Source organism: Strix aluco, chromosome 5, assembly GCF_031877795.1.
Source record: "Strix aluco isolate bStrAlu1 chromosome 5, bStrAlu1.hap1, whole genome shotgun sequence".
NCBI classification, from domain to species: Eukaryota; Metazoa; Chordata; class Aves; order Strigiformes; family Strigidae; genus Strix; species Strix aluco.
This window is the reverse complement of record NC_133935.1, coordinates 73,081,700-73,096,902: the sequence shown is the minus strand read 5'-3', so window position 1 is coordinate 73,096,902 and position 15,203 is coordinate 73,081,700. Positions and strand designations below refer to the sequence as shown.

At 39.0% G+C, this 15,203-nt stretch overlaps 1 protein-coding gene across 1 annotated transcript; it reads left to right on the top strand.

Annotated features, from left to right (window-relative positions):
- The first annotated feature begins 459 nt into the window (after positions 1–459).
- Positions 460–14,954, top strand: DLD (dihydrolipoamide dehydrogenase). The gene is made up of 14 exons (XM_074827770.1): positions 460–596; positions 1,599–1,674; positions 2,461–2,540; positions 4,553–4,621; positions 6,977–7,046; positions 7,420–7,520; positions 7,864–8,007; positions 8,167–8,268; positions 9,441–9,631; positions 11,035–11,205; positions 11,600–11,789; positions 12,189–12,326; positions 13,746–13,835; positions 13,942–14,954. The coding sequence occupies exons 1-14, from the start codon at positions 558–560 to the stop codon at positions 14,005–14,007; spliced, it is 1,527 nt and encodes a 508-aa protein (XP_074683871.1). The 5' UTR covers positions 460–557; the 3' UTR covers positions 14,008–14,954.
- The last annotated feature ends 249 nt before the right edge of the window (positions 14,955–15,203 follow it).

Genomic DNA, 15,203 nt, shown 5'->3' with positions numbered 1-15,203 from the left:
ATATAAATAGCATTAAAGTAAACTGTGTCAGTTATTAAAATGTCTCAATATTCTAGTTAGATTTTTTTCCTGATTAACTAAATTGAAAGCAATTATTCCAAGCCACTTGAAATTCTTTCTAAAAATAAATATCTTAGACTTTATATTTTTGCATATTTAAAGATTGAATTTATGTACACTTCACTGTCATTCAGAAGAAAGATACTTCATTCTGAAAAATTAAATATTTTTAAGTTCTACGTCTGTTCCCAAATTTTATTTTGATTCACTAGATGTGGGTCTGCGAGCTCCTTTGCTTGACGTGAATATTATCTTAGTGCCGCCGTGCCGCGCGCCCTGGGAGCGCCCTGCCGCTTTAAGAGCCTCATCTGCATGGCCCCGCCCCCAACCCGGCCCCGCCCCCGCGCGCCGCGCTCAGCGCTGTTGGGGCGGCCGCCGCCAGGGGGCCCCGCCGCGCGGCGCCGCCCGCCCCTCCCGCCGCCGCGGCCCGTTGCGCTTGCGCGAGTCCGCGGAGTCCTTGGAGCGGCGGCCGAGGGCGCGGGCTGGGAGCGGCGGCCATGCAACGCTGGGGACGCGTCTCCTGCGCGCTCGCTCGGGTACGGCGCCGGCAGGGGACGGCACTGCCGCGGGGCGGGCGGGGGGAGCTGCGCCATGCCGTGCCGAGCCGCGCCGCGCTTGGGAGCTCGGGCCTGGGCTTTCCTCACGCCTCCCCCACCCTTCGCCGGGAGCGGGCGTGAGGGCGGGCGGAGCCGGAGCAGGCGCCCTGGGGCGGGCGCGGCGGCTTGGCTGCGCTTCCCTCCCGTCTCTGCTTTCGACTCCGTCGCAGGGAAGGACAGTCGCTCCTCGCCCAGCGCGGCCTCGGCTCGGCTGAGGTGCCGCGGTGCCGCCTGGCCCCAGGCGGGCGTTACGCTGCCCCGGGAGGGGTAGGCTCGGGGCCTCGTCCCTGCTGCCCTGTCGTTCGTTGGTGCGGGTCCTCCCGGGAGCGGAGGAGGGCTGCCCCGGCCCCGAGGGAGTGAGGGCGATGACCTCTGTGGCGGTGGGAAACCGCCCGCTGTCAGAGGGTCGCTTCCCGCCTTTTGGGCGGCACTGGGGGCTTCAGAATACTTTCGGGAGCATCCTCTAGTCCAGTGACAGGAGGATCGGCCCGCGAGATGCTTCTAGCAATCTCATTGCAATTTAAAAAATCTTGCCCTCTAGAACCACCTCTGAGATGTTGCCTGGCCACAGGAATGGCCCAAGGGGATGGTTATGAAACAAGAAGACTCTTCATAAACTCCTGTGGGTGTCTAATTTATATCATTAAGTGGTTTGAGAGCCCCGTATGAAGGGTTGAAAGTTTGTGTAGTTAGAGGCAGCCTTAGCCAAGGCTGGCATGAAAACAGGCGCAATGATCGGCTGAGGTTGTACAGCAGGTAAATGGCAGAGCGACTTCTACCTCTTGCTCCACTCAGTGCCCTCCACCTCTGCTTCAGTCATGTTGTTCCTGTTTTGGTTAACTGGTGACTGTAACTGTGTTTGCGTGTGTGTGGCTGAATGCTTATTTTTCTTCAAGGGTAGACTTCAACTTCTAAGACTTAATTTTTTTTTCCCCTTTCTAGAGAAGCCATTTTGAGAGAATTCATCATGGTCTCCAGGGAATTTGTGCAGTGTCACAAAGGACTTACGCTGATCAAGGTAGTTAATTGTGAAGAATTTCTTTGGACAAAAAATCTGTCCCCCCAAAAAACCTGAAAAAAACAAAGCAGTGCTTCTAACTCAGAAATCAGTCTTCCAGGTGTCAGTGGAATCCATGGCAGTATGGAGATTTATATGAAAAGTAATGGCTTATTTGCCTTGTTATCAAGCTAAAGTGATCAATAGAAGTTGAACTTTATATAACATAAGAACAGTGATACTAATTAATATTCCAAAGGAGATTGTGGTTCTGAGATATGGATTAGGTACAAAGTTCATAGCTTCTGCTGCATTCCTAATCAGTAGAAGTTGCACAGATATCTGTTTCAGCTTTATAAACTGCTGATTTTATGGCGTTTGGTAAGCATTTCCCTTTTGCATGAGACATCATTAGAAACTATGTTGGAAAAATGTTATAATAAACTATGCAGATATCTTGGGTTAAGTTCTTAAAGGGGTTTATAGCAAGAGGAATGGGTCAGGCAGAATTCAGTTTCTTCATTTCATTTTACATTATTTTGCCTGTAAAATTTAAGACTGGCTGTTTTTATTCCAAGTGAACACCTCCATGCAACCTTTCCCTTTGCCCAGAAAGTTACTTTCAGATGTGAGGTGTAATTACTTACATAAACCTAGTTTATTAAGTTGCATCATTTTTAATAGCTATTTTACTTTTTTTAAAAAATATATTTCAGACATAAATTATTTCAGAAATAATAAACTGATATTCCTGCAGTAAAATTTTAATTGGTGAAACAAAAATATCTCAAATGTTCTCTGTTTCAGTTGATGCCGATGTCACAGTTATTGGCTCTGGTCCTGGAGGGTATGTTGCTGCTATCAAAGCAGCTCAGCTTGGTTTTAAGGTAAGATGAGACCTCGCTCAGATAGCAGAGTATTCATCCAGATGAATGTCAAAGGTGTTTGTGTGATACTGAAAAACTGAAATTCTTCTGTTGCATCTTGGGCCACCAGATACTGTTGACGTCAGTAATCTTTCTTTGCCTTTCTTACCCGGATTATACAGAAGTTGAAATGGAGCTGTGAAGCCATTACTGTCTATAGCCCTGCTACTGACAGAGCTGCTCAGGACAGCTTGCTTTTGATTGGAAGAGATAACTGAGGTGGGCTTTACTTTTGTGGAAGAGAAGGTGGGAAAAGAATGCTAGGAAGGAGTTTTTCTCCCAACAAAGAAAAGGGAAAGGAAATCAAAGACAGTGACAAAAAGGCCACTGAAAAACTGTCGTGAAGAACAGACAGAGGGAACTCAAAAGAGGAAAAAAAATATAAAACTGATGTGCTTTTGAATACGAGTAGAGGAATTCCATTGCCATGTGAGAATTTTAGAGGCAAAAATATGTCTGTAGAAATACTATAGTATCTAATTTACATTTATTTATGTTCACCTCTGTTCTGTCTGTTGTCTTTGAATACCTTTTGAAAGAGGCAACTTATATCTGATGTGTACTAATTATGTGTGATTTAATTGAGTATTGTGAGAGTTATATGTGCATAATGCATTTCAGATTTTACAAACTTAGGAAAATATGGCGCGTGACTTCAGCAGGATGTTTTTTTACCTTCACTCCTTAATATGAGACCAACTTATTCTCTTGGCACTGTGCATTATTCTTGTAATTATTTTGAAATCTGAGAAGGTGGTCCTAGCAGTCTTGAGCATGTGTCACTACCACAGCATCCCACATTATAGCCAACAGTGTTCTCATTGGCTTTTCATCAGCTTTGCTTGGCCTTGTCGGTGAAGTTGATGTGAAGTGGATGAGACAGAATCTCCCTACCAGCTTGGTGCCGTTTGATCCACAGTGCAGCTTTTAAAGACCTTGGATCATTTTTCATGCATTCATATGCTTAAAACAGGAGGAAGGGTAGATAGGGGATCAGCATTTTTCAGTGTGTTTCTGTGGTTTGATATGGTGAGTTCTGTTACCATCACCTCTACTTTAGCACAAAAGCAGCAATTTAAGGAAATGATGAAAGTCTTTCACCTGCATAGTCACTTCTCAGCAGATTGGAGCTCTTAAGAGGAACCAAGGAACTGCTATTTTGAACATATGTACACCTTGTAGATAAGGAGATGCCAATTCTTTTGCTTATTGTAAACAAGAAAGGTTTACAATACTCTCTTTCCCCCCAAGTGATCTGTTTTTAGTTGAAGTTTTGTAGGTTGGTTTTTTCCATTGCACACTTTGGTGTTGACAAGTTGATGAGAAGGAGGTGAAATATTTTCCATCTCTGTTGGTATTGACCTTATTTTTGCTTGGTTTTGCTTTACTTGATTTTTATTTTTTCTTTCTTTATAGATAATGGCACAACTTTATAGCAACAGGTCTTGCAGGATCGTGTGTTTAGAGAGGGAAATGTTGTTTAGGGGTTTTGTTCTGGTTTGTTTTCTTTAAAGAAAAGATTTTATGCAATTTTAACCTCTGCTGGTTCATTTATCTGTTGTGTGCTTGTGATTACTTGCTTTTAGCAATCTTTTGCATGATTTGCATTTTTTGCTTTTTGCAGGTTTTTTATTTTTAGTTGTAAGAGGACCATCTTGCGCAGAACTGAGTGTTGTATTTAATTGAGGCAACTTTGTGGACTTTTGAGGTAGAACAACAGCACTTAAACTTGTATGAAGGTATAAATGGTGCAGTAGGGAACGTGGCTCTCTTCTGGTAGAGAATTTTGTTGCAAAGAGCCATTTTGGTTTTTAAGTTAGGAAAAAAAATGAGTGAGGGGAAATCTGAGCCACAAAATAAATCTAGGAGTGAATGCCTGGCCTTTGTCATCAGTTCTAATTTGTGAGATATCCTGTAAGGAAATGGTAGCATAGTATAGCTTAAAAATTCTTTTCTCCCCTCTTTTTCCTCAGACTGTCTGTGTAGAAAAAAATGAAACGTTAGGTGGAACCTGTTTGAATGTTGGATGTATTCCGTCCAAGGTAAGTGTGCATAGTTTGTCATAATTAAAAACAACAGATATTTTATGTAACAGTTGGAAAAAGGTTAGGAAGGAGTTTCTCAAGATTATTGTACTTTCTTTAAAAATTGAAATTGTAATCCAAATGAGCTGAGAATCCAAGTAAATGTAAGTAACACAAAGGGTTACAAAATTATTTGCTCAATAGAAATGTTTTGTTTGCAAACTCTGATTTGTGGGCTCTCCTAGATGAAATGGAGGAAGAGGATGAAAACCAGAGGTTACAACAGATGTATCTTACTCTGAGCTGTTGAGTCTGTGGTGTAACCAGTAACGACTGCTTCAGGTGGTTGTATCTCTTTTAGTCTATTTCAGATGGTTGTAGCTCTCATACCATGTGAAGTTCTTGATTGCCTCATATCTGTTTGTTCAAAATAAACCTGTAGTTTACGCTAAAGGGATACTGAACTGTGTCTCTAGAGGTAGAGAAAGTAAATCTAAATTAGAGGGAGAGAGGCACCCCTGAAAAATCATGAACTCTGGTTGTGGTTGGATGCACCGTGCTCTGAAGAGAGCTGTCTCTCTTCATTGACTGTAGAAGGAGCATAGTTGATTAGCTCTCGAAATGTAAGCTAATTCAGTATTCTCACCAACCCCCAAAGATAGCCTGGAGGGTGGGGCTGGTAGTGCTTGTGGGAAGAGTCCAAGGCATGCACTCTGAAAGAAAGGCGAAATACGAAGTTCAGAAGAACCTAATATTTGATGTTGTCAATCCAGTGTTAAGTAATTTTAGAACTAAGGCATTGTAAGAACAGCCTTATTGCTAGATGAAAGGAGTCTGCCTCATTAGCGCCCAGCAGGTGAAGGAAGACACTGATAATGCCCGGTTTGTAATGGCTATGGTAAGGGACAATATTCTTGTCAAGATTCCTCCTAACTGTATTACTATTTCTAATGTGTTTGCTCAGAGAGGTGCTATTAGTGTGGTAGGAGAAAATACAGTATCAGTACAAAGTGTTTTAAATGATATATTAATTTTCCTAAACATTTTAATAATAGTTCTAATGAAGTTCAGAATACCTTAATATACTGAGGCGAAACTCAGAAATGAGGTGTCGATCAACACTGCTACTTTGCAAGTTTGGAACTCTGCTAGGATCTATTTAACTAACTTCTCAGGTCCCCCCCTTTTTTTTTATCTTTGAAGTTCTTATGAAAATCTAAACCCATGGGCTAAATTTGCACACTATCCAGAATTCTTTTGGATGGCAATAAACTTAAGAAGCGGATATGTAGACTGTATACAGTGAGGCAATAACAAATTATTCAAATATTCCTTTCCAAAAAGCCACCCAAAATAATACATTGGGATTGGAATTTTTTTCCTTCTAATTACTGAAGTCTTAAGTGGTGGCTGTGTCTTTAATTAATGTTGGATGTTACAGATTCAGGGTTGTGACAGTTATGTGTAATAGGCAAATGAATTATTCTGACAGTATTAGCTTTACTCAAGCATGTGTATGTAAGGCAGGTATCTCAAAACGTGTTTTGAATCTCTTATGGTGCCTGCTTTAGACTTCAGTCTATGCAGACTTGCACTGTTGTCCTTCTTGCAAAGATGCTGATAATTTCATGTTTGGGATGGTTATAGTGAAAGACATAATTTTTCTTACCAAGATCCATCCCTAACTGTATTGCTCTTTCTAATCAAAACACAGTTACAGAGGTTCTGCATTTCAAGCTGCTGATTTACAGACATCTGTATAAAAACTATTCTAGTTTTATCTTTGAATTATGAATGTCCAGTGACCTGAGCTACCTCTAAGACATCTAGCTTCAGCTCAACTAGCTATGCAGTTGTAATAACTTTAGCACAACAACTGAACTACAAAATTTAACTCCCATATGTCTACACAGGCTAAAATTTTAACAGAGATTTCAGTATAGATATTCCTCATCCAGTTTTTCTGTAATCTTTTTGTTGACAAGTAACCTCTTGTCTGGGGTATTAAGGAAAATCTCCTGTGTGTCAGTCAGAATTGTCCTTCTTTCCTCTACTTCAAGTCTGTTCCTGTGGGGTTTTTTTCAATGTCTATGGAGTCATTTCCAGCTTCTCTGGTGAACTGAGCGAGAACATATGTGTGGATTTAACTATTTTCTATTTTTATGTTAAACACGTAACTTTATTAAACAATTCAGTAAGAGCTACTGTGTACAATTTCTGTGTTTGAAATACACCTTTTCAAATATGTACGTCAGACTTTCTTAATAGTGAGAAAGTTTTGCAAATAACATCAGATTTCTTTTTTCTGATAATAAATAACGAATTCAACCACGAATGTATGTCCCAATTCATGTTTCTGCGTGTGTATTTTAGGCCTTGCTGAACAACTCGCATCTGTATCACTTGGCCCATGGAAAAGATTTTGCTAATAGAGGAATTGAAAGTGAGTATGAAGAGCAGGTAGTCAGTGCCTGTTAACATAAATGGCTTACATCAGCAAGAAAATGTAATAATTCAAACCTAATTACTGTTGTTTTCTGGTCAGAAAACTTTTTAGACTTACAAATAATACCCTTTATCTGTCAGTTGGAGTGTTAGGGACATGTCTGTTCCTTGAACCCTGAATTGTGGATAGGTAAGTTATATTTGAACAGTGTAATACTGTTTTTTAACATAGCAGATGTTGAATGTAACCTTTAGTGTTTAGTAGGGGCATTCAACACATCTTACTCTGTCAGAGCTGTTAATTGTGTTTAGGTTAGCTCCATTAAATAAAAGCACCGCAACGTTTGACAAAAGGGTTTTTTTAACCTTAGTTACAGGAATCCGTTTGAATCTAGAGAAGATGATGGAACAGAAGAGTGGTGCAGTGAAGGCCTTAACAGGTGGAATTGCTCACTTATTTAAACAAAATAAGGTTAGTTTGGATTATATACTGAGATATGTCCATGATTTTTTTTCGATCTGAATTTCTTGCTTTTTACATTTTCATATCCTTGCCACATAAATTAATTCAGGTGACTGACTCGGCAAAGGTAGAATTTGAATGATTCTCTTCTAGGGAATTTTTTAATGAACAGTACCTTCATTCTTAATCTACTTAAAAGAATAGTATACAGTTACTTTTTGATTTGTACCAGATGGAGATGCAAAGGTATGTGTTAGCAGCTTCTCTAAAGCATTAGTGAGATTCAGATTAAATGTAGCATAACTTCTATATGTAATTTGAATATGAATTTACTGTGTTCTGATTACTAAAGGTTGTACATGTATCTGGGTTTGGAAAAATAACTGGCAAAAACCAAGTCACTGCAACCAAAGAAGATGGCAGCACACAAGTTATCAATACAAAGAATGTGCTTATAGCCACAGGCTCAGAAGTTGCTCCCTTCCCTGGAATCACTGTATGTATTTGAAATCTTAATGGTACTTTTTTCAGTGTGTTATATCCAGATAATGTGTAATATTTTTTTGCATCTGATTGCACTTCACCTTCTGTGTGTTTTATATATAATGTATAAAAGAGATTGTAAATATCCCTTTGTGAATTTCTTTGTCATTAGATTGATGAAGATAATATTGTGTCCTCCACTGGTGCATTGTCACTGAAAAAAGTTCCTGAAAAGATGGTTGTCATTGGTGCAGGAGTCATTGGTGTGGAACTGGTGAGAGGATATTTAAACCATTTGGCCTTTAATTTATAAAGGAACAGGGTGTTATTTTTTTGTGTTATATTTGATTTTTTGTGTTATATTTGTGTTATATTTTGTATATGTTACATTGTGTTGCTGTGATTTAACAGATGTTTGATTGAGCAAGTTGTAATGAAACTGTTCCAGACTTCATAGCCTCCTAGCTCCCTTTCCTACCAGAAAAGCTGGGATAAGTGTTTGTAGGATCAGTATTCCTGCAGCTGGTTAGCTAAGCAGAGAAATGAGGGGAACATACAGGGCCTCACATATAGGTTTTTGGGGGGGGGGGGGATGTTAACTTTCGCTGAGGTTTGTACCTGCTCTATGTATAGATGAGAGAACTTCCTTTTGCAAGGCAAGCTTGTTTTAAGCCAGGATAAATTCTTGTGTGTAGCAGATAATCCCAGTACATTTTTATGTGATAGGGTTGTACCCATTCTGTCTTAACCACCAAAGGAGTGGAAACTTTATAGTTCATCCTGGTCTGCGTCCTTTTGCCTCATACCTACATGGTTCAAAAAAAATATATATTTGCTGGTCCTGCAACTGCTTGAAAATTTGCACGTAAAGCAGGGAAAGAGTAAGCACAGTGAATACTGTGTTGGATGGGTGTGGGTAACTGCAGGTAAATAGGGTGTATATGGGTTTTGTGCATGAAGCTGATGATAGTGGTTATGGTTATAAATACGTACAGAAGCAGCAGTGGTTCCATTTTATTGCATAAAATTCCTTTAATGTGGTATTGTTTTGATTTAATTTGTAGTGGTGTTAGAACACCACAAGCAATTTCCTTTGGGTTTTCTGAGGTAAAGTCAGATTCCCTGATTTTGAATTTTTCTATATCTATAACCTAAAACGTACGTAATTTATAGTTATTTTGTTAGCTATTTCTTTAAAAGCTTAATTCTATGAATTCAGTCATTGAAGTTTTGGGTATGCAAACAAGCAGTGATAAATCCATTTTTCTTGGAAAGGCTGGGGAAAGTTGGACTTGTTTTATTCTACACTGTAACATTTGTAAAAACTGATCAGTTTGCTGTTATGTGTTGTCCCGCTTTTGTAAAGTTTACAGTCAGGGAAATACTAAAAAAAATCTGAAGTTTGCTTTTCAAAAACTCTTTTTACCTATATTGTTGTGACTGCAGGGTTCAGTTTGGCAGCGCCTCGGTGCAGATGTGACAGCTGTTGAATTCATGGGTCATGTTGGTGGAATGGGAATTGACATGGAGATCTCTAAAAACTTCCAACGTATTCTTCAGAAACAGGGACTTAAGTTTAAACTGAACACCAAAGTTACTGGGGCTACCAAGAAAGCAGATGGGAAAATTGATGTAGCGTAAGTGTTTAACATAAAACTAAGGGAATGCCATATATATTCTTCCTCCCAATCCATCAAACCTATTTAAAAATACAGGCTGATATTATTTTTTAAACAGGAAAAAATGAACTTAGGATGAAACTTAATTCTTTAGTGAAATTTACTTTTTATCCTGTATTGTAACTTAGAGAACTCATAATTTTGGGTTTCCTGAGTCCTAGATTGCCTATACGGGAGAGGTTCCATTGACTTGAGTCGAAGGTGTGCTAGTATAAAACCAGTGGTGTTATAGTGAGATCAGTAATGAAAACAGAACTCTAAATCATTCTTTTCATGGAAGATCTTTGCTTCTGATATAATTAACATAAATATCATCATCATCATTCATACAGTCATTTTCAAGCCATTAATTCTTGGCCACTTACTGGGAGGGTAATTTTGTCCCTACCTCCTCTTGTCTCAAAATAAGCATGGCAAGAGATTTTATTACTTCTGAGTAGAAATAAATGAAACTACCCCAGAGTGTCTTTTAATGGCCACACTCAAGCCCTTTGAAGACTTACAGATGAACAGCTAATATAGAAACATATAAAACAAATTTGCTTTGTAAGAGTCCCTACGTATACTCCTGTTCTTTTTCTTGTTAATGTTTGAGTTTTAAGAAAGTGCTTAATGTTACTTAACAAAAGTAAGCTTAAATGTTTTTTCACTGGAATCTTAACATGATGACTTGTATTTGCTTTATTGCCATAGCTTGGGATAGTCTGTCCTCCACCATTGTAAATGTCCTGGATTTGGGCTGCTTTACGTACTACACTGATGCTGGTTGGATCTCTCACGTAGTCTGTTTCTACATGTAGAGTTTCATTTTGGTTCAGGAGTATGCTTTTGAAACACTTCCTACTTACCCTCACTTACCATGCTTTGGTTCTTGTGCTCTCAGAGCACATGAACTGAACTTGTTCTGGGTGCAGTTAAGCACAAAGATGCCGTTGAGGAATGTACCTGATGCAGGGCAGCTGCTAACAGGTGTTTAGTTCTTGGGCCAGAAGAAAGCTCGCTCAGAATACATGGCCATATCCCACCCCAAAATATATATAGTTTGGATGTCGAGTATTCAGCACCAATTATTTTGCTGTACAGATTTGATCCTATCAGGTCATGCTACTTGCTAGTGGATATATACGCTGAATATCTGTATCTAAGAGTTGTTAACAAATGTAGTAAAAGTTACTGTCCCTTCCTCCCTCTTTTACTCCTCAACCCTCGCAAGGAAGACGTGTGGGGCAGGCTGAATGCAGGTGTCTTGTATGCCAGATCCAGCCAATACATCACCATCTGGATCATACTAGTTACTAGTCAGAGAAATACAATACTCAAAAGTTTACAGCTTAGCATTTCTGCTACTTATTTTTCTATAGTGTTGAAGCTGCTGCTGGTGGCAAGGCAGAAGTGATAACTTGTGATGTGCTCCTAGTTTGCATCGGTAGACGTCCTTTCACAAAAAATCTAGGTCTTGAGGATATTGGAATTGAACTTGATAAGAAGGGGAGAATCCCAGTCAATAACAGATTCCAAACCAAAATTCCAAAGTAAGTAAGACTATGTATTTTTTACTTTTTAAGCAGAGCTCTTTATTTTTAAAAGTTTAACCTACTAAAGCCCTTGTTTTCTTTTTAATTGCAGAATATAGCTTTCTTTTCTGAAAGGAAAACTCAAGATTTCTGTTTATTTGAGGAACTAAAGATTTTTAGTCAACCTTTGAAGTTTTGTAATTTAAGTCACTGTGTGTATCTCTAGTACTTGAAGTGTGGTCATTCTGTGGAAGCTGCCCTTTTATACTTTGTATTTCTTTTGAAATTTAGTATTTTAATCTGTTTTGATTAGAGTTTTCAGTAGTATGTTTCAAACTGACTTATATAGGGTAGCCTAGGTGTGCTAGGATGTTTTTAAACAGTGTCTTATTCTGTTTCATTGGTCTGATAGCATCTATGCTATTGGTGATGTAGTTGCTGGACCTATGCTGGCCCACAAAGCTGAGGATGAAGGCATTCTTTGTGTAGAAGGGATGGCTGGGGGAGCAGTTCACATTGACTATAACTGCGTACCCTCTGTGATATACACTCACCCTGAAGTGGCCTGGGTTGGCAAATCTGAAGAACAGCTGAAAGAAGAGGTACTGTTCATTTTCTTCTTGGACAAAACTGTTTTTCCACCTTGGGCATGGTTTCATGGTCTAGTAGTTTAGCTAGCTACTTTTTCCAGGAGAATTTCTGCATCTGAATTTATTGCTTGGGGTGTACGATTGAATTAATTCCCTCCTGCACGCCACTCTCCCAAGGATCACAGTTCTCTTCAGTGTTTTTATTCTGTGAAGTTAATACTGTTCATTTGCTAATTTTTTTTTTTTAATACCCCCTTACACCCCTTTTTGTGGTTGTTGTTATGCATCGCTTTGTGTGTCTTATGTGTCTTCTATTGTTGTATTGCTTCTGTTCTTGTACTTACCAAATTGTCTGTATGATTACATTGTTCTTGTTGGTCACTAATTCATTAACACATATCTGTTTTGTAGGGTATAGAATACAAAATTGGGAAATTCCCATTTGCTGCGAACAGTAGAGCAAAGACTAATGCTGACACAGATGGCATGGTGAAGATACTTAGTCAAAAATCAACAGACAGGATGTTGGGTGCTCACATTTTAGGCGCAGTAAGTATTGTAAATTGTGCTGTTGTCTTGGCCTTGTAAGGGTCTTTTGTTTAGTGTTGCACAATAGTTGTCGAGTTAGGAGAAGTGGTGCTTGTAAAAAGAAGGAAGACTTGAGGCTACCATAGTAATTTTTATTTGTTTTCTTCTGCAGCCCTGCCCTCCTTCCCACTTTTCTGTTACTTTGGTGTTAGACCCAGCATTATTTTTTTTCCTAGAATGGCTAGGGTTAATTGGTTTCTCTGACCAGTGTTGTTCGGTGGTTTGGTTTTTTTTTTTAATGAATACTGGCAAACACTTGAGAGAAGAGCAGAAATTGTTGACTTAAATTCTGGAAGTTGAGGGAGCTGAACAGACTGTGGGTTTTTCATTGGTGTTTTTCTTTTTTTCCCCCCTCTCTGAACTTCGGACTTCAGCAAAGCTGGTAACCTTACGCTGCAGTCACCAAATCTGGGGTCAGTAACTTCATGGAACTTTGATTAAAAATCCTGTGTAAGGATGAGAAATCAGAAAATTCCATTTGGGAAAAGTATAATTTTCCACTGTCCTGCACGTTCCAAAGTTAGACCCTAATCTCTCTCTGTTTTGTTTCTTAGCTTTAAATAGTTTTTTTTAATAAAGATGTACACAGAAACACTTCCATGTATCTTTGTATAGTTTCTTTAAGGGAAACACTAACACCACTCTCTGTTTTCCTGGAAAGGAAGTTTTATTCCTATGAATGGATGCATTGTCAACACTAGTAGATAGGCTTTTTGTTTCTGAATCCAATTCTCATAATTTCTGATAGGGATAAGATGTTACACTAGTTATTTTCTCTCACAATGCCAGTTATTTAAAAATCAACATGTCTTAAAGGAAGCACAGCTTGGGTTTATCAGTGTGATCATTGAGAAAGGGCTGGGGGAAGATCTTAAGACTGTGGATCTGAACACTAAAAATGTAACAGGAAATTTCACTATTTTTGATTCCTCAAAGAAATGTTTTCTGAGTAAATACACATAAATACAACAAATAAAAATGAGGGTGCAGATGTAGTAACACGCTTTGTTTATCTAGTTATCTATTTAATTTGCCAGGAGGGCATTGAAGTTTTGGGGAGGTTTCAGCAGTGATAATGTAGCTTTGAGAGTGTGGGTATTATCTGACCAGTGGAAGAACGCCCAGATTTCATACAACTCTCAGTAATGAGAGAAAAAATACTCTCATGAAGAATTATGTTTAGATTTATACTAGGCTTAAGCACAGTCACCAAGTAGATTAAGCACTTATGACTTAGATTAGAACACAGCTGAAGTGCTAGTTATAATACAACACTTCTTTTTTTGCGAAAGGTGCTTATTTACAAGGTGTTACTGATTCAGGAGAACCTGGACAACTGCATAAAGATTTGTGCTAATTACAAATACCATTAAATTACAGGGTGCTGGCGAAATGGTTAACGAAGCTGCCCTTGCTATGGAATATGGAGCATCATGTGAAGACGTAGCCAGGGTTTGCCATGCCCATCCAGTAAGTTTTTTCTAAACAGACTATTGGAACACCAGGGTTACACAGACATGCTATAATTACATGTAACTATTAATGACTTGTACCTTTTTGTGTTTGCTCTCTACAGACAGTGTCAGAAGCCTTCAGGGAAGCAAACCTAGCTGCATCTTTTGGCAAAGCTATCAACTTCTAAAATGAAAGGGCAGATCTCTGTATGTGTATAATACATCTCTGAAAGTGGACTGTGGGCCCTTATGGAAGGCTGAGTGAGGATTTCAGGACTGAATTAAGCAAATCTCTTCGTTTTAAACATCAGATATTTAAACAAGTAGAGTTTGGAACAAGTGGAATTATCCAGTCTCTGTAAATTAAATACTTAAAATTACATGTTTATTTACATGATGAATGTTGCAGAAAAACAGCCTGACAGAACTCTTCTCTTTTTCAAAACCAAACATTTTGCTGCTGCATGGGATTATCAGGTGTGCTGGTCAAAACTCTGGGTAGGTGTCCAGCATACCTGGTGTTTTCTTGTTTGAAGTAGTGATAGACTACACCAGTTGAACGCTGGCACTTACAATGTCGCTGGCACTTAAAATGCCACTGTCACTTCCGCACAAAAATGTGTTTCTTTCTGAAAGGATTAACTTTATTATTTAACCTACTTCTTACATCCAAGTACCAAAACTTGTTTTGACCTAGTAGTGTTAGGATGTTAGGAGAAGAGGGGCTCGTATAGATCAATTAAAATTATATTGACTTTTTAAAGAGAAAATTACTCTGTGTGTGTATGATTCTCTACGTCATGTTTTCATATTGAAAACTCATCGGGAATAATCGAGTGCTGATGGAGAAATGAAAGATTGAAGAAAAATTAATCTTACTGCTACTTAATCTTTCTTGTTTTTAAAGCTTCCATTGTCCAACTCTCTTAAACTTGAAATGCTAAAACTGGGTAGTGAAGCAGCGCTTGCTGTTAAGTGCTATGATGTGAGGGTTATTTTGCACCTTCCACACATAAGGGCTGCAGTGTCAGCTCTCCACACAATTAAGACATATTTTCTTCTCTTCTTCTGTTTTCTATTTTGTGCTCTCTCTGTCTCTTCTGTAGTCAGAGAGCTTAATAAATATTTAACATGGCTGGAGGGTCTCCTTGGGTTTTGTTTGCTGATAGGCCCCGTGACTCCTTTTAGTGTCTAATGGCATCTTTGGAAGATCCCTAACATATATATGGAATGTGCCCAATTTCAGTAGCTCATTTTAAGTTTTGTTTTGCAGGATGCCCCTTCTTTTGTTTGTTTTTGTTAGGTGGTTCTGCCTTGAAGAAAACATCTGCTGGTATTGTGCATGCCCTTTTTTTATTATGCCAACATTCAGAGAATAGTGCAA